Source organism: Pollicipes pollicipes, unplaced genomic scaffold (genome assembly GCF_011947565.3).
Source record: "Pollicipes pollicipes isolate AB1234 unplaced genomic scaffold, Ppol_2.1 Scaffold_4295;HRSCAF=5057_pilon_pilon_pilon, whole genome shotgun sequence".
NCBI lineage: Eukaryota > Metazoa > Arthropoda > Thecostraca > Pollicipedomorpha > Pollicipedidae > Pollicipes > Pollicipes pollicipes.
Window position 1 is genome coordinate 16,884,243 of NW_023596461.1, and position 18,176 is coordinate 16,902,418.

The 18,176-nt window shown below is 54.2% G+C and overlaps 1 protein-coding gene and 1 long non-coding RNA gene across 2 annotated transcripts; both read left to right on the forward strand.

Moving 5' to 3' along the window:
* Positions 1-199: 199 nt before the first annotated feature.
* LOC119097008 (exosome RNA helicase MTR4) lies at positions 200-13,451 on the forward strand. The gene is made up of 20 exons (XM_037220016.1): positions 200-319; positions 1,565-1,674; positions 2,138-2,266; positions 2,743-2,985; positions 3,288-3,462; positions 4,105-4,287; positions 4,642-4,773; positions 5,453-5,690; positions 5,930-6,081; positions 6,389-6,529; positions 6,949-7,122; positions 7,806-7,908; positions 8,261-8,433; positions 8,907-9,081; positions 9,751-9,887; positions 10,272-10,460; positions 10,748-10,911; positions 11,336-11,498; positions 12,557-12,719; positions 13,207-13,451. The coding sequence occupies exons 2-20, from the start codon at positions 1,574-1,576 to the stop codon at positions 13,362-13,364; spliced, it is 3,093 nt and encodes a 1,030-aa protein (XP_037075911.1). The 5' UTR covers positions 200-319; positions 1,565-1,573; the 3' UTR covers positions 13,365-13,451.
* A 534-nt stretch (positions 13,452-13,985) lies between these two features.
* On the forward strand, positions 13,986-17,364 carry LOC119097085 (uncharacterized). Its single transcript, XR_005094125.1, has 4 exons — positions 13,986-14,214; positions 16,200-16,239; positions 16,542-16,622; positions 17,337-17,364. It is a non-coding gene; the product is annotated as an uncharacterized LOC119097085 (long non-coding RNA).
* The last annotated feature ends 812 nt before the right edge of the window (positions 17,365-18,176 follow it).

Consider the following 18,176-nt stretch of genomic DNA (forward strand, 5'->3'; position numbering starts at 1 on the left):
CCGTATTTACGCAAGTAGTACAGAAATATAGCGAAACTAATATGCAGAAAATAATTTCATAATAAAGCAGCTTCAAATATTGAAACTTTCTTTTACTGCTTCAAAGATTAAGAAGATATAAAAATCGTTCTCTTTTTTAATTGACTTGCTTACATCCATATTAAACTTGGATAATGTTTCAAACTTGCTTTCTTGGGACGTTTGTAACGCATACACCGGGATGCAGCAGCGTGGTGCGTGTGGACCAGGGCAATAGAACGCTGGTGTGAACAATTACGTGGAACATTGGGGATATTTTGAGTACCGTCAGACAGCGTTGGTGAGTGTGGACGTGGCAGGAGATTTGATGAGATTGGTGTGCTGGGTCATTATCTGCATCGGGACCTTACACTGCAATGCTGAAATAGTCATGAACTGATGTCCCCAAGGCATCAGACACCATAAATGATCATAAAAGGGGAATATTTGCAGGACACCGTATTATCTTACCTTCAACATATAGTGATCATGATCATGATGGCGGATGTTGGTCAAAGGCAGTTCTCTCATGCTGACAGCACAGATGCTAATGAAACATGGGAATACAGGGGATTGGGTGGGGCGGTTAGATAGGGTGGTGACAGCTTAGCCTAGGCTAGGTTAGGTTAGATTCTGGTTCTTTTTTACATTTTCCTCAAAAGGTTTTTGTGGAGGAACTGCAGACAGATTGCTCCATCCATAATTGTGCAGGGAGTCAGGAGTGTTTTGTCTCTGCAGTGCTGGACATAATCTATAATAGTTATTAAAGGTCCAAGGTGTGAGTAGATGTATGTGTTTTATGATTATCTACAACATTTACTCCCTTAAAGAAGGTGGCTTATGTGCAATGCTCTGTTGTAACATGAGGTACCTTTGTCTATCCAATATCTTGTATTACTATTGAAAGAACTTTGCATATGATGCCTACAAGCAATTTCTTTGTATCAATTTGTTCTAGGACAAAAGGTGTTAACTTGTACTCTGACATTGAAATTCACTTTGGTTGAAAACAAATTATTAACAGCCAATTTTTTAATAAGAATGTCTCTGATTTGTCTTGAAATTTCCTTGTGAAATAGTCAATGTGTATATCTTGCCATCACTACTGTTGTGTGGCAATGTCTTTAATTGAATGCAAACAGCAGGCTACCACATCATTCTGATGGTTCTCAAGGCCTCATATGGGAGTTCTCATCATTGGTGCTGGCATTGTTCAACTGATTGACTGCATTGAATTCATTGCTATTGCTGGCATCATGGAACATGACATGTTAAGACCAAGTGATGTGGTATCAGTACATGTCTAGATGTCATTAGTGGTGACTTAAAAATTTAGAATATATAGCAAGATGCATCAGTCTGGGGCCTTGGTGTTCTCATGCATGTAAATTGTGCTCTATTTTTGTTGACTGGACTTGGTTTTGAGAACTTAAGGATGTTTGTGTTCCTAAATGATGTGTTTTTATATGATTTGATATCAGTTTGAAGTGCTATTTAGGCCCTTGTCTGTGCTTGATGCATCTTGTGACTGAAACTGCCTTTTCAGCCTGTCATCATGGATGATGACCTTTTCTCAGTGTTTGAAGATAAATCATCTGTAACACCAGATAATGCAAACAAGAATGGGAATGCTAAGCAAAAAACTTCAAAAGAAGTGTAAGCTATATGGATGTTGTGTTATAGACATATGTACTTTGTATTGTATGTAAAGAATAAGTGGGCATATTCAGGAATGAGGCTATAGACAGCAGATTCTAGAACCCTGTGCATGCTTGTCACCTCATAAATAATGGTAAATTGAATACCAAATTCATCTCAATGCATAGGGATCAAAATCTGTATCTGGCCTCTTCATGTTATTTGTTTTTAGCACCTCTGTATCTGATGGATATAATTGAGTATTTAGTTCATGTATTTCTAATTCTGGTTTTGTTTTGCTTGATCTTGGTTTAAATATAATTCTGGTGGCAACATGTCATTTTGGATATGGGATGGATGTCTGTGCCTTTTGCAACTTTTCCAATCTCCAACTATCACACCCAGCTGTACCAGGATGGGAAAGGCAGGCAGGCAGGCATGGGTCTCTGGGTTGGCACAGCTGACTCACTCTTTGTGACAGGGAGCCATCAGTGGATGACCTGCTGCAGCAGCTGACATCTGGTAAGAGAAATGCTGAGGAGGCCAGTGGTGATGAAGCTGATGATGCCAAGAAATTCAAGGTGGAGGAAGAGGCAGTAGATGATGCTAAGTGAGTGTATTAAATGCAAGGCTAGTGTTGTTGCACAGGTGTAGTTTGTTTCAGGTACTGTATTGAAAGCTGAACTTTGCAGGTAGAGTGCCACCTGCCACAACATTATGAAGCACATCTGAGCTAGTCTGGGAAGGTGGTACATATGTTGTAATTGGCCATTAATCCACTGTTTGGGGATGAACTTAGTACAGATTGCAGCATGCATTGGGGGGTTTTGGCAGTCTGGAATCCTCACTGATGTATTCTTCATCCACAGCTGGGACTGCTCATAGGAATGGCATAAACTGTGATGTTCCCACATCCTGCTTCAATGACCCTCCATCTCTCCTGACAATTGCAGCTGTCAGGGTATTTCACGCTACCTTCTGCCCATCTTACTCTGAACTCTGACCCGACCCAGCCACCCCGCTGCATGAACCTCGCATACAACCTAGTGGAACACATGGCCTAACCTCAGCTGTGATATGCCCCAGGCTGGCCGAGCAGATGCCGCGGATCCAGGTGCACACCATCGACACGATGGAGTCGTGCGTGCACGAGGTATGCGTGCCGCCCGACCAGGAGTACGTGCCGCTGACGGCGCCCACCCGGTCGCCGCCCAAGGAGTACCCGTTTGTGCTGGACCCGTTCCAGAAGGAGGCCGTGCTCTGCCTGGAGAGTAACCAGTCGGTACTGGTGTCGGCCCACACCTCCGCCGGAAAGACGGTCGTCGCCGAGTGAGTAGCTCCCCGCGTTTGGAGAGGGTGAGCTTTTGGCGGAGGAGGCCAGTCCGCGGCATATTGGCGGTTTTGTACGTTTCTGACGGGTAATGCCTATCTCTCTCCCGACCTGTTGGATTGATGTGCGTGCTACAGCTTGTCACTCAGCTTGGTGCTGTTCATCATCTCTCTCTTGATCACTTTTCTCCCAGAATGACACCCGCTGAGGCCACGCTCGTGTTCCGTGCGACGTTGGCAGCCGTCGGCATGTCGATCGGTAAGAGGTGCCGCACGTGTCACGCGGTCTCCGCCTCTGACAGGTACGCCATTGCCTTGTCTCTGCGCGACAAGCAGCGGGTCATCTACACGACCCCCATCAAGGCGCTGAGCAACCAGAAGTACCGCGAGTTCAACGAGGAGTTCCAGGACGTGGGCCTGATGACGGGCGACGTCACCATCAACCCGACCGCCTCGTGCCTCATCATGACCACAGAGGTTGGTGGGGTCGTGCCGCACAACGCCGCCGGCCGCGGAGCGCGCAGAGAACATTTGCTTTTGTTAGAAAGGCAACTGTCGTGTTAGCGCCGCGAGGATGCCCGAGAATAATGCCTGGGATCTCCACGACGGCAATTACGGCTAGAAGTCACTCAGCTTGCAGGCGGAAAAGCGCCGTGACGTTTAGCATGCGCCGTTATGTACCAAGCTTTGTGCTATATCTCTCTGGATGTATATGGGTTGTTGGTAGTTCTCAGTGAAGTTGCAATTTTTCGCAATCTGTCGCGCCTAGTCGGCCATCGTTCCTTTCCAGTCGTTAGGAGCAGTCATAGCATGGAATGATGACTTATGCTATTTGGAATCATGCGTTTGCCAGTCAGTATATGAAGCTTACCAGCGTGGACAATGATCAAGGTGCTGCGACGGCCGGGGCCGTGATTTGGATGCAAGGATTGAAAACACGGACATCAAAAGGGGGTCGTGATCCACAGGCTGCCATTTGGCGTGTCGATTGTCATGCGGAAGGGAAGCATAACAGGCGCCGTGATCATACCCTTTTCGCTGTCGATTTCCGCGCTCTGGCCGAACGGTAGGCGGGAGGAGCGCTGGTGCTGCGGGAGCTGATCGGCCCCGCGCCGCCAGATCCTGCGCAGCATGCTGTACCGAGGCTCGGAGGTGATGCGCGAGGTGGCCTGGGTCGTGTTCGACGAGATCCACTACATGCGGGACAAGTCGCGTGGCTACGTCTGGGAGGAGACCATCATCCTGCTGCCCGACTCGGTCCACTACGTCTTCCTCTCGGCCACCATACCCAACGCCAGACAGGTGCGACCCGAGCCGCCACGGGCCGCCCGGCAGCTGGGGTTGGGCGGTGGTGGTGCCCTGCACGGCCCGTGTCAGCGGCCTGGGATGATCGGACCCCGTGTAAACTGGAAGGTAGCGATGTTTGCACGATCATTGGTTGGCATATACTTGATGACTTGCTTTCTGTAATGCTTGAGTTTGTCTGGAGCTGAAACCAGAGCGATGTGAACTCAGCGCGCATTATGGACGGAGTCACCGTGATTTAGCTTACGTGGAGGTCAGGGACAAATGCTTTTGTGTCTCTCTTGCGTCTTCTGTGGTGATCAGCTCAGTTTTACGTACCGGGCGTCACGTGACTCCTTGGTCTGCGCGCAGTTCGCTGAGTGGATCACCTACCTGCACAAGCAGCCGTGTCACGTGGTGTACACGGACTTCCGGCCGACGCCGCTGCAGCACTACATCTACCCGTCCGGCGGCGACGGTATCCACCTGGTGGTCGACGAGCAGGTCAGGCTCCGATTGACCCGGCGTGACCTGACCTGATCTGATCTGATCTGGTCTGATTTGATCGGATCTGGTCTGGTCTTATCTGACCTTACCAGACCAGACCTGACCTGACCTGACCTGACCTGACCTGACCTGACCTGACCTAACCAGACCAGACCAGACCAGCTCCGACTAGATCAGACCAGACAACACCAGACTAGACCCGACCCGACCCGACCCGACCCGACCCGACCCGACCCGACCCGACCCGACCCGACCCGACCCGACCCGACCCGACCCATCCCATCCCATCCCATCCCATCACATCCCATCCCATCCATCCCGACTTCAAACCAGTCAGCAGGGAAAGTCAGGCATGCGGGGCGTAACCGCATTCATTGGCAACTGTCTGACTCTAGCAGCCTGTGACCTCTCAATAGCGCTCGACTTCATTGCGTTTGTACTTGATTATCCGAGTTCTGAGGCCGAGCACCGTCTCTCGATGGGCCTGTTCTACATCTCTGGCTTCAGTCACGCTCTTGAGAAGACTGTCGCATGGTGTCTGCGTTGGCGTTGCGTGCGTTGCGGTGTGTGTGGAGCTGCCATTTTCCCCTTGCTGAGCCGCGTTGCTGAGCACCAATGCTCGCCGTCGCTGGCTGTACTGACAGCTCGCTGGGCGGCGCGCCGCCTTCGTCCCCAGGGCACGTTCCGCGAGGACAACTTCAGCGCCGCGATGGCCGGTCTGGCGAACCCGAGTGACGCGGCGCGCAAGACCCGCGGCCCCGGCAACAAGGCCGGCTCCAAGGAGGGCACCAACGTCTACAAGATCATCAAGATGGTGATGGAGCGCAACCTGGCGCCTGTCATCGTCTTCAGCTTCAGCAAGAAGGAGTGCGAGGCGTACGCCCTGCAGATGGCCAAGCTGGACTTCAACACCGGTGAGCGGTCGGCCGGCGGCTGCCGCGCCCGTGGCATCGGTGCAGAACACCGCGCTTCGGTTGCTGTGGTAGTGTCTGTGCCGGTGTCGAGCTCTAAGGCATGGTCGTATGGTGCTGGGCACGGCATTCTTAACAGATGGTGATGAGGTAGCTGGCAAATGTCCCATGCGTCAGGTCTGCGCTGTCCGTAAGGTTGCTGTCAGGACCGATCACCACATAGGCGCAATCCTTGTCGCCAGGCGACGAGAAGCGGCTGGTGGAGGAGGTGTTCAACAACGCGATGGACGTGCTGTCGGAAGAGGACCGGCAGCTGCCGCAGGTGGAGCACGTGCTGCCGCTGCTACGGCGTGGCATCGGCATCCACCACGGTGGCCTGCTGCCCATACTGAAGGTGCGAGGCCGGATGCGGACGGAGAACCGTTCAGGGCGGTCGGCCCGGTGCTCCGGCGTCCAGCGGGACAGGCTCCTGCGCTGGGGTAACGGTGTGTGGTGTCATTTGAGCAACTCTCGAAGCTATCCGTAGCGTTTGGTTTATATTTTCGGTGGGTTTTCAGGCATAAGTTTGCGTTAATTGGAACATTCTAGAGTCGCCAGGGGAGTGACGTTTGTGTATGGTTCTTCTGTGTTGTTATTCCAGCTATTTGTTCCCATGCATCAGGCATCAATCGACTCGTCACTGCGGCCTCGCTTGCCCTCAGGAGACGATCGAGATCCTGTTCGGAGAAGGTCTGATCAAGGCGCTATTCGCCACTGAGACGTTCGCCATGGGCCTGAACATGCCGGCCCGCACTGTGCTCTTCACTGGCTGCAGGAAGTTTGACGGCAAGGACTTCCGATGGGTACGATCTTTGGTCTGGCCTTGTTTCTAGCCATTCAGTCGTGTTTGCGCTCGGTTGGAAGCGAAGCTGATGTTCGGTGTGCTGAAAACTAGCAGTGCATCGGATGCGGACCTGTGTTTAGTGATGTATCGACGCTTTGCGCACTGCCACTGCCACGATTTGCGTAGCCAGCAAATCAGCTAACGGTGTGAGGTGGCCCCTGTATTGGGCCACCTCACACCGTCAGCCGTATTCTCTGCGTCGATTCTGAGGCGTGTGCCGTCTGTTGATGAGCGCCTTGTACCGCAGCGTCTTCGAGTAACCTTCCCCTGCTCTGTCCGCGGTGTGCCGTGCTGTTGGTCGGCGGCGGTCGCCGAATGAGCGGGCGGCGCCACCTTGTGGGTTTCTTTCTCACTTCATGTTCGCTCGTCTTCCGCCAGCTGTCGTCTGGCGAGTACATCCAGATGTCGGGCAGGGCCGGCCGGCGAGGCAAGGACGACAAGGGCATCGTCATCCTCATGGTGGACGAGAGCATGTCGCCGGCCGTGGGGAAGAACCTGGTGAAGGGCATGGCCGACCCGCTCAACTCGGCCTTCCACCTCACATACAACATGGTGGGTGCAGGGCTGGGTAGTGAACTAGTGGTCAGTATTGCCAGACATATGATTATTGTGAGCTGATATGGTGGTTGGTTGTGTTGCCAAATTAGGCTTGCAATCTTGTTATGCCTTATTTGAATAATCGTTTATGAGAAATCATGGTGTGACACTTAATGTGGCACAGAACAAAGCAAAGTAATTTTTCAATTGCCACAAGTATTGTGATTTTTGCAGCCACTTCCCAGCACCTTGTCACTTCCAATATTCTGTCGCCGTTTGGCTACCGCTGGTACGGCCAATCATGACGTATCCATCACGGGAGTAGCGCACTGGCTTCCCTTTCCCCAAGTTCGATGGAACGAGCTATTGCTGACCTGGCCATCAGGCTGACTCGCGGAGTGGTCAGCTGCCGGCCAGCCGCTCGTTATCCTGTGTTTCCACTGGTTGGCGGCGGGGGGCGGCTTACTTTGGGCTCGGCTGGTCAGAGCCCTGAGTGCGGTGGACCCTTCTAGTGCGGCCTCCTCGTCGGTGGACCCTCCTAGTGCGACCTCCTAGGCGACGCCCCCCCCCCCCCCCCCCCAGTGCGGCCTCCTCGACGGCGGACCCTCTTAGTGCGGCCTCCTTGGTGGCGGACCACGGTCGGGCGGTGTTGTATGCAGGGTAAGCCGGCCCTGACTGTGGGCCCGCGGCCTCCGCAGGTACTGAACCTGCTTCGCGTGGAGGAGATCAACCCCGAGTACATGCTGGAGCGCTCCTTCTTCCAGTTCCAGAACTACGCCGCCATTCCAGGACTGTGCGACCGTGAGTGAACGCGCTACTGGCTGGGCACCGCCCGCTGGTTCCGGTGAGAGGTGCAAGGAACGGACTCGCTCTGTAATGCCGTCTCGTGCGCGTTTTTCAATGTCAGTTCCATCCAGAGGGGCCATCACGTCATCAGCTGTTATATACCACACACCGCCTGTAATCTCTGTATCGTGATCAGCTCATCTCCCGCGCTGACTGCCGCTGCTGAGGGGCTCCCTCTCCAGCCTGTCGCAGTGTCCACTCCACGTGGGAGCGGCCGGCGCCCGCCCCCCCCCCCCTCCCCCCCCCCCCCCGCGGAGGGTCTGGCGGCAGCGTGCGCCTGACGTCCCCTCTCCCGCCGCCGCTGCAGGGGTGAACAAGGCGCGCACCAGTCACGACGCTCTCAGCATCGCGCGCGAAGCCGAGGTGGCCTCCTACTACAAGCTGCGCATGCAGCTGGCCGCGCTCAAGAAGGACTACCAGAAGTACATCACGCTGCCCAAGTACATCGTGCCGTTCCTGAACCCGGGCCGCGTGGTGCACGTGAGTGGAGGGCTCGCGCGCCGGTTGTGGTGGTTCTTCCACGCGCTTACCGTTGGAGCTTGGAGCTGGGTGACGCGGGGCCACAATGGAGTGGTGCGGAGCCTCATGCGACTTCCCGCACACGGAGCCGCGTTCTGTGTTCTTGTTTTGTGCGCTTCGACGTCGAACCCGGCGGTGAATCTATTTGTCACGTAGTCGTCTCAAATCCGAGAGTCCTGATATCGTGGCTCTAGCGATTGTCGGATAGGTTCTCCCGAGAGGATGTGCATGGGCGCTGGTTACACGCAGACCGTGTCAGTGGATAGGCTTTTTTCCTGCCAGACGCGATCTGAACCGACGCCGAGTGACACTGACGCTGAGAGACGCCGAGTGACACTGCGCACGCTCTCCTTCCGTCCATGCACGATGTGGTGCGTGTGACGCGATGGCTCGCCCCCGATCTTGCTGAACACTTCTTGGCATGCCCGCCGCAGGTCCAGACGGACGACAAGGACTTCGACTGGTGCATCGTCATCAACTACAAGCGGGAGGAGGCCAAGAAGACGGACAACCCGCTGGAGTCCAGCGCCACGTACGTGGTGGACGTGCTGATGCACGTCTCCAAGGAGACGGCCCAGCTGAAGGAGACAGCGCTGCTGGAGCCGCCGCGTGAGTCTGGGGCCCGTGTCCAGTCTGCTGGCCTGGCCGGAAGTAAACTCCGGGTCTTCGGTTCAGTCTCCGAGTTACTCTCGTTTCCTGGCCTGGTCTGGGATACGGTGGCGGACGGAACAGACATCTTTCTTAACGAAATTAAGTGACTGGGAGGAATTGTTTAATCCTTGAGATGTTTTCCCCTGTGGTAAAAATTGTTGCCGACCGCTTCCCGCGACGTTTTTTTTTTTTTGTATATTCCGGGGACCTGCTATTTCTTTTACTTGTAGCCACGTGTATGCAACTCGTTTTTCACTCCACTTAGTGCTTATGCTGTAGCACTCGTCCCATTGTTTTTGTACATTGTCTTCTCCCATCATGTTCCATCACGCTATGCGAGTCCCCACCTACATCCACATCCCCATCCACATCCACATCCACATCCACATCCACATCCACATCCACATCCACATCCACACCCACACCTCCAACCCCAACCCCAACCCCTACCACCAACCAACAACAGGGGATGAGAGAAGCCGGTCAGGAGGGCGAGTTGGTACAGTGGCTTGTACCAAGGCTGGTACAAACGTCATTTGTTACCTAACAGTGGCCAACCATCGGGGTGAGATGGTGGCGGGTGGCAGCGCTGGTGCGCCCGGCTGACGTCATTTGTTCTCCCGACAGCGACTGACCAGAAGGGCGAGATGGTGGTGGTGCCAGTACTGGTGCACCTGATCGACGAAATCAGCGCCGTTCGGCTCAAGTACCCGCAGGACCTTCGGCCGCTCGACAACCGGATGATTGTCCTCAAGACCATCAAGGTCCGTACGCCGCGCTCAGCTCGCTGGCGATCCCAGCTGTCGGACCATCCGGTCCTTCTCGTTGCCCGTATCTTGGGAGAAGCCCCACGGTCATCGCTGTTGCATTGGCTGGACCGTGCTGTGTTACGAAGTCCGTGGAAATGCCTCGGAATGTGATTTGCTGGTGTGATGTGACGTGCGGGCGCGCGCGTGGAGGCGAGATGAGAGCGCCCAAATATGCGGTGTGGTGATGCGAGCGGACGCGACCCGTCCGTCTCGCCCGTGCTGACTCGAGACACGCCTGTAACCTGACTTGACACGAACTGGCCTGCCGGTCTGACCTGATCGGACCATCACCTGACCTGACCTGACCTGATCTGACCTGACCTGCCCCGGCACCGGCAGGAGATGAAGCGGCGCTTCCCGGCGGGCGTGCCGCGGCTGGACGCCGTCAAGGACATGGGCATCCGGGACCGTGAGTTCGTCTCGCTGGTGGAGAAGATCGAGTCGTTTGAGCGCCGCCTCTTCTCCCATCCGCTGCACGACGACCCGCATCTCGACGAGCTCTACAACCAGTACGTCGAGAAGGTGGAGGTGAGTCGTCGGCCACTGGGTCTCGAGGCCCGGCAACTGTGCAGCGCGTGACCTTTGGGGTAAGGTAGCGGCGGGTTATATACTGAGATGTGACTAACGTGGGTGAGATGGGTGTGTTCTGATTGGTTGAAGTCCTGGAACCTTATTAGGGAAGGGGTTCGACCAGATGGCCACTACTGATGACTGGTGACCGTGGCCGGTCATCGTGCCGTTGACCCGAGGTCTTGACCCCTGATCCGTGACTGACCGATGACCCAGCCGTGACCCGTGCCCCATGCCGCCTCCAGCTGAACAACGAGCTGAAAGCGGCCAAGCTGGAGCTGCGCCGCGCCAAATCGCTACTGCAGATGGACGAGCTCAAGTGCCGGAAGCGCGTGCTGCGCCGGCTCGGCTACTGCACGGCCGCTGGGGTCATCGAGGTCAAGGGTCGCGTCGCGTGCGAGCTCAGCAGGTCAGCCAATGGTGCCCCCCCCCCCCCCCTCAGGACCGGCGGTCGAAGACGGCACGAAAGGGGAGATGGGACCTTGCTAGTGCTGTTAATGGTGCGGTGCGAAGTTGGGCAGGCGTGTGCTGGGAAACTTCACCAACACCCTGGAGTTCCACGGGAATTGCATCTCCCGTTTCCGTTGAGTGGTTGGGGCTGCTAATGCTGATGCAGTTGACAGATGGTTTCAACTATGCTAACATCCCTGGGCAGTGCAGCGCAGGCTCGTCGTGCTCTAGCCCTGTGTGGCTGCTGTCGCTGTCATCAGCTGAAGCAGCATGTGGTGCCATTGCCCTGGCCGGCGGTCCTTTCCGTTCCGCTGTGAGCGCGCGTCCGCGGGCGCCGCTGGCGGCGAGCACGTGTCCTGACACGCCCTCTCCTGCCCACGCAGTGCCGACGAGCTGCTAATCACCGAGATGATCTTCAACGGCATGTTCAACGAGCTGACGGTGCCGCAGTCGGTGGCGCTCATGTCCTGCTTCACCTTCGACGAGAAGTCAAATGATGCGCCCAAGCTGCAGGACCAGCTGTCGGGCGCGCTCCGACAGATGCAGGTGTGTGAGGGGCCGCGGGTCACGGCGACGGAGGGGCCGCGGGTCACGGCGACGGGGGAGCCGCGGGTCACAGCGACGGGGGGGCCGTGGGTCACGGCAACGGAGGGGCCGCGGCTCGCGGCGACGGAGGGGTCGCGGGTCACGGCGACGGGGGGGGGGGGGGGCGCGGGTCACGGCGACGGAGGAGTCGCGGGTCACGGCGACGGGGGGGCCGTGGGTCACGACGACGGGAAGCGGGTTACCGGGTCACGGTGGCGGCAGGCCTTCGTCTCTATTGATGCTCGCAACAGATGTCACGACCAGGGGTAACGGGTGCGGTATGTGCGACAGGCGCTCACCTGGTTCACTCACCTGACAGGGTCCCTTGTCTGACAGATCACATCTCCCTACCTGCTCTGCTCTCTCTGAGTATTGTACTTGGAAGTAGGGGAACTCAGTAAAAGGGCGCGTCAGCCTCATTACGAGTGTGCGCGTGCGGAACCGTAACAACTAGGGCTGGAATGATCTCATCTGCGTAAATCTCGGCTTAGATGATTGTGATTGCGTCTTCATCTGCCTAAAATCCAAGGCAAGGTGGATTTTTGCCAAGAAAGTTTGGGGCTCAACAGGCAACGGTGGTTAAACCTACCACCAAACCGTTTTGAAAAAACAGGCTCCTCCCCAAATTTGGCCCACTTCTTTCTCCAAGTTGGGAGCAGAGCTGTTTTCTGAGTCGCCCCTCCCCGCAGCTGGATAAGAAGCGACACCCCTGTCAGCGAGTGGCAATGTCTGTCAGTTATCTGAGCTGTGAAATGGGAACAGTGATGAAATTTGCAGTGACGGCGAGGACTTAAGCCCTGCATTGAATAATTTTGAGTGCATCTGACGAACAGAAAAAGGATCATGGCAGGCAAATCTGACAAGACTCGTTACTTCATTGTGATCATTTTGAACGCATTGAGGAAAAACAGTGCTGGTATGATCGTTGTCATTTGAAGCCAGCTGACCGCCAGCGGACGGACCCCGTGTGGCGGAGAGGTATTCCGCTAGTGCACAAGAACGTGTGCGTAATATTTCAGGAGCTCGCCCGCCGGATAGCGCGCGTCAGCGTCGAGGCCAAGCTGGAGCTGGACGAGGAGCAGTACGTTGGCCAGTTCAAGCCGGCCATGATGGATGTCGTCAACGCCTGGTGCCAGGGCTCCAGCTTCGGCGAGCTCTGCAAGATGACGGACGCCTTTGAAGGTGCGTGCGCTCGCTGTCGCTGTCAACCGGCGAGGCGGCGGGGCGCTTTGTTCGCGCTGGGCAGGACTCATGGTGACCAGTGTCGGGGGACTTTGAACCCTCAAAAGCTGTTCTCTGAAGATGTCGCATGACGTTATGGCGGCGGCAACCACGTGTGAATGCGCCTTGCGCACGCTGTTATCTCCCTGCACAGAAACGCCTCATACCCCGACACCCACACTTCCATCTGCCTACCTGCCTTAGGTCCGTTACAATCTGCATGTCTTTCGTCTGTATGCAGCTCCCTGTGTACCATTCTTTCACGTTGCCCTGATGCGTACTGCACACTGTGTACCCGTTTCTCCCTTGCTCTCTTGCGCCTCAAATCAACATTGCCCTGAGACCTGAGTGTGCGTAACTTGATGACCTTGTGCGTGTCGCGCTCCTATGTCTAGCGCCAGGTCTGCCTGTTCGCGTCCTAACTGGGCGTTGTCTGGGCACTCCGCAGGCAGCATCATCCGCTGTATGCGTCGGCTGGAGGAGCTGCTGCGCCAGATGGTGCAGGCCGCCAAGGGAATCGGCAACACCGACCTCGAGAACAAGTTCAGCGAGGGCATACGCCTGCTGAAGAGGGACATTGTGTTCGCTGCCAGCTTGTACCTGTAGCTGGATGCTGCTAGTGTACGGCTGTTATATTGCTTGACCCGCATACCGTTCACATGTTGACAAGTGATGACTGGATATACATTATCATCTGTGTGTGGGGCTGTTAATTTCGATGAGGATGCCAGACGGCTGTTGGCTTGGCTGTTGGTTGACTTTCACGATGCTTTGAATTATGGCGTGACTCACGAATATCAGAAGGTGGCCGACAAGTTCACCACCCCAGCGATGAACTGTATTTATAGGCTTATTGTGGTTCAGTCAAGTTTCACAAAAACAGCAGCATGCTCCATATAGCGTTAAAGCATTATTATTTGCAATGTAATTAACCTTCAAACCGCGGCGTGACAGCATGCATAAGGGCATCTGGAAATGACGCGCCAGAAAGTATTCATAGAATGACATCCGATTCCAAGGGTGAAGATGAAGCGGTCTAATTCCGTCCAGTGTGACTAAGTTGCAGATGTGTGAATCTCATTTGACCAGGCATGGGGCGAATTGGGAACGAATCATGGAAACTGGGATCAACGGTGAGGCTGTGTCCTCATGACGCCATTAGTCGGCTGTCAAAGGACCTCGCTTGTTGGCGTGTGCCGCGCCGTTGCGCCACATTAGCCGCGGATTTGCGTTTTCGCGCAGGGTGCGGGCAAATGTCACCAGTGGGCTGTTTAAGCCGTGTGATGTGTTAAGTTGTGGTTCGGTTGGACGAGGAACGAGTTTTACCCCCTGATACATTGGCCTAAAACCAGTTATTGAGTGATGTGTGGTTGAATTAGCTGCTGCATTCGTCCAGGACAACCGGCTATCTACTAGGGTCTTTGTCGCCGGTCGGGCGTGAGGCTTCAGACGCCAGGTGAGCACCTCCCGTTGCCTATTTCATTGTATTTTGAAATACGATTCATTGTTTGTCTGTAACGTTGAGACCTCACTCATTTAAGGGTACTGTGCTAAGAGCACGTAGCGTATAGGAAACATTGCGCCTGCATGTGACAGATTGGCTATCTTGAAATCATTGTGGCTCCAGTTACCCCTCCCCCCATGGCAGATGACGTGCGAGGTAGTGAGGTGGCAGTGTTTCTTATGCATGCACAGACTTATTCTCAAAACTTTCAATTGTATTGCATGTCTTGGCACCCCAGTCTGAAAACTGGATCCATTGGGCCAGATAAGCGTAAGATTGTTGTGCTGAACCTTGTGTCTGTACATGGCAAGGTCATACCAGGCCAATCTGTGCTAAATTTTAAGATTTTGGTGTAACAATAAAGAATCTGAGTATTTTTGCTTTAAAGGACCCTTGCAACATTATGACTCCTCAAACATTTTCTTTCTATGCTCCAAAATTGGTGGCAGCCATGCACCTAGCTCAGAGAGCTCAGATTTATGATGTATAGGCCTAGAAATTGCTGTGCAGCTGACGTCATGATTGTATTGACTGAACTTGAGCATCACTACATATTGTTATTATGGTTTTCATGAGTGCTGGATATTTTTAAAAAGGGGTGCCCAGCAATGTGATGTTCTTGTTTATATTTGTTTGTAATATCCCATGGTTTCCAGAACCTGAATGATTGTTAAGAAGCATTAAACTGTTAAATGGGAATTGATCATTGTAATACCCACCACTTCATTTTTTTACATTGTCTCCCTTGTTAGCTCTGTGGGAGTGCCCTTGACAAAATGCAGGCCTAAGAAGTTTGCATTTCATAAATTATATCATGAGAATAAATTGGGCATGTATCCAGGCCAAGTGTTTCTCCAGGTCTTGCTGTTCTCAAAGGCTGATGGTGATATGGAGTTTAAGGGCGTGTTGACCGTAATTGGTCATACAGTGCCCATGAGCTCTCAAATTTGATCTAAATTGTGCCTTTTGGACAGAATTAACTTGTGAAAGGAAAACAAGAATAGTGTTAAGCTACATTATTAAGACCATGAGCTTTAGTCAGCCTTTGCCAACCACATATATGATCTCACAAGCAAATTGTGGAGCAGTAAATGTGTTACTGGCACATCATCCTGAAACTACTCAGAAGCTGCCAGTAACCCAGAAGGATGAAGATTGCTGTTGTGTATCAGGATAGCTGACTGTTAGATCTGTATTGCAATCCTGGTTGAACATGGAGAATTGGGGAATAGCAGATCACTGGATTTGCTTTGTAATCCAGCTGGAAAGTGGAAACTTGCTTACATTTTGCACCTCTTCTCCAAACTAGTTTGCTGCACAGAGACCCATTTTAACAGGTTTATCCAGTCAGATGTTTGTGCCCAAAATTTTGAAGTCTACATGATCAACATAGCAATATTGAGTCACTTGAGTGGCAATGGTGACAATAGTTTGTCATGGTATTCATCCCAAGGAGATGTTTGCCAGTTACTCCACTTATCACTCAGGATAGGCCAATTAGGACCAAGCTGAACAGTAGTCACTGTAGTGTCCAGGCACCCAGGCTTGGCGAATTGGGTGGACATGTTGGAATGTTGACTCCAGGATAAAGGGAAACAATAGCATAGCAGCCAACACAATGTTGTATGTGGTGAGACAGCTAAGGAACCAGAAGGCTGTTGCATGAATATGCATTGACATCCTTGATGCCCAACTGGGTAAATTTTGGAACACTGACTGTTCTGCTATAATGTACATGATCAAAAAAAGTAAATGTCCCATGCTGCTGTCCTTTCTGTTCTCTTTTGTAATGCACCCTGGAAGGAGTCTCTTGGCATTTTTATATTTTCTGATTAATTGGTTGTGGTTGGCTAGTTTTTCAACTAGCAATTGAAACTATTGTTAAAATTTGTTGTAGTGCTTTGTGTGTATGTCATTAACAATGACTGCTTTTCTAGGTCACCATGAAAACTGAGGCATATGTGGACAGAAGCTTAGGTGAGCCTTATCATGACCTCCTGCATTACTGATCAATGCAGGAAAGAAATCAACTTTGCCATTAGAATTGTTTGTGAGCACATTGCTTAAATTTAGCATCCAGATCACGGGTACAAGTGTGGCTTATGTGTTCGTCTCAATAAGTATGGGCTGATGTTTGGCATGGCATGTAGTTGGTGACCCATTACATTTCATGCTCATTAATGACGCCAGAAATGTCCGTCACGCACAAATGGCGTCAGAGGAGCATGTCCAATTTTCCACCTCTCGCGTGACATTTCGCCGCTGCTGTCCGGTTGCAGATGACTTTATCAAGGCGAACCGCAGCATGTTCCGGCGCGGCCGGGGCGGCGTGGCGGGCCGCGGCGCGGCGGCAAGACGAGGTGACCACTGCGCTGGAGCTGGGAGGGCTGTGAGCTGGCGTCGGCCGCCGCTCTGTCGGCCGGTGGGCGTGGGGCCGGACCTGGGGCTGGCACCCGCACCAGGATTTGGTGGTGATAGGAGCGAGGTGTACTAACACGGTACACTATTGGTCGCTCTGATGCCATGGGATTTCAACGATGGTGTTCCGAAATAAGCTCCCTTGTGACGTGATGTAGGGGATGAACTGTGGAAAGTTAGTGCACTGAATACGAACAGCTTTGCAGTCTGACCTCGCTGGATTCGCATGTGTCTGGTGTCTCATGCTGGATGCATGTCTCGTTGTGACCAGATCTGACTGCAGTGCGTCGTCAGCAGCATTCTGAGCACATGCTGAGCTAGTGAGACAGCTGAGCTGATCTCCCGCCGAGAGTCTGCTGCTCTCCCCAGCTGCTGTGGCTGCTGCTCTCCCCTGCTGCTCTGGCTGCTGCTCTCCCCAGCCGCTGTGGCTGCTGCTCTCCCCTGCCACTGTGGCTGCTTCTCCCACTGTGGCCGCTGCTCTCCCCAGCTGCTGTGGCTGCTGCTCTCCCCAGCTGCTGTGGCTGCTGCTCTCCCCAGCTGCTGTGGCTGCTGCTCCTGCTGTGGCTGCTGCTCTCCCCTGCTGCTCCGGCTGCTGCTCTCCCCTGCCACTGTGGCTGCTGCGGCGGTGCCGTGACCGACCGACTCTTGACCCGCAGGCGCTCGGGGCACCGCCCGCGGGCAGACGCGGGGCGCCTCGCGCGGGCGGACGCGGGGCGCCTCTCGCGGCCAGACGCGGAGCGCCTCTCGCGGGCAGACGCGAGGCGCCTCGCGCGGCCGCTCCAGCTCGCGTGGCTCGGCCCGCGGCCGGGGCGCCTCCCGCGGCACCATCCGCGGCCGCGGCCGCGGCGGCGTGAGGGGCAGCCGCGGGCAGCGCGGCGCCTTCGGGCAGCGCTGGCGGGCCGCCAGCGCGCGGATGGGCAGCCACGTGGTGGGCGCGACCCGGGCCGCGCCGGCGTCGCCCCTGAAGCGTCGACAGGTGAGGGCAGCTGCCGGTGGACCTGTGTGGAACGGGTCTGGCGTGCGGATGGGTACAGAACACAGGCACGTGCCAGGGCTGGGGCTGAGCTCAGGGTAAATGAGGGGCACTGAATGATCCGGTCATGCTGGTTACCAAGCATCCAGGAATGTCGAATGTACCATTGTAAGAGAGCGATTAATTATCTCGATTAAAAAATGGTAACAATTGAAAATGAAGTTGTCTTGAAAGTGGGTCAATAAGGGAATGTGAGGACGTTTTAGCAAAGAAGTTATTGGCTTCTTCTGTAGCCTTAGTTGGTCGCCTGATGACCGCGCAGTGGAAGCGCCCTGAAGTCCCCATTACTACAACTCTGTAGCATGAATGGCAGTGATATGTTTTCCAACGTCCATGATTGAGCTGGTACTGGTTGGCTTGGCATGCTGATGTTCGGTTGTTTCCAGTTGGCCGTGAAGGCCGTACGCGGCACGCGGCTGGCCGGCCGACTGGGTGTCCAGGCCAACGGTCTCAAGGTGAGCTC

Bases quoted from the DNA above. Each gene is read 5' to 3' on its own strand.
- LOC119097008 (XM_037220016.1), top strand. From the start codon at position 1,574: ATGGATGATGACCTTTTCTCAGTGTTTGAAGATAAATCATCTGTAACA. The intron at 4,774-5,452 runs GTCAGGCTCCGA...CTTCGTCCCCAG, and splicing joins ACCTGGTGGTCGACGAGCAG to GGCACGTTCCGCGAGGACAA. The intron at 11,499-12,556 runs GTGTGTGAGGGG...GTAATATTTCAG, and splicing joins GCGCGCTCCGACAGATGCAG to GAGCTCGCCCGCCGGATAGC.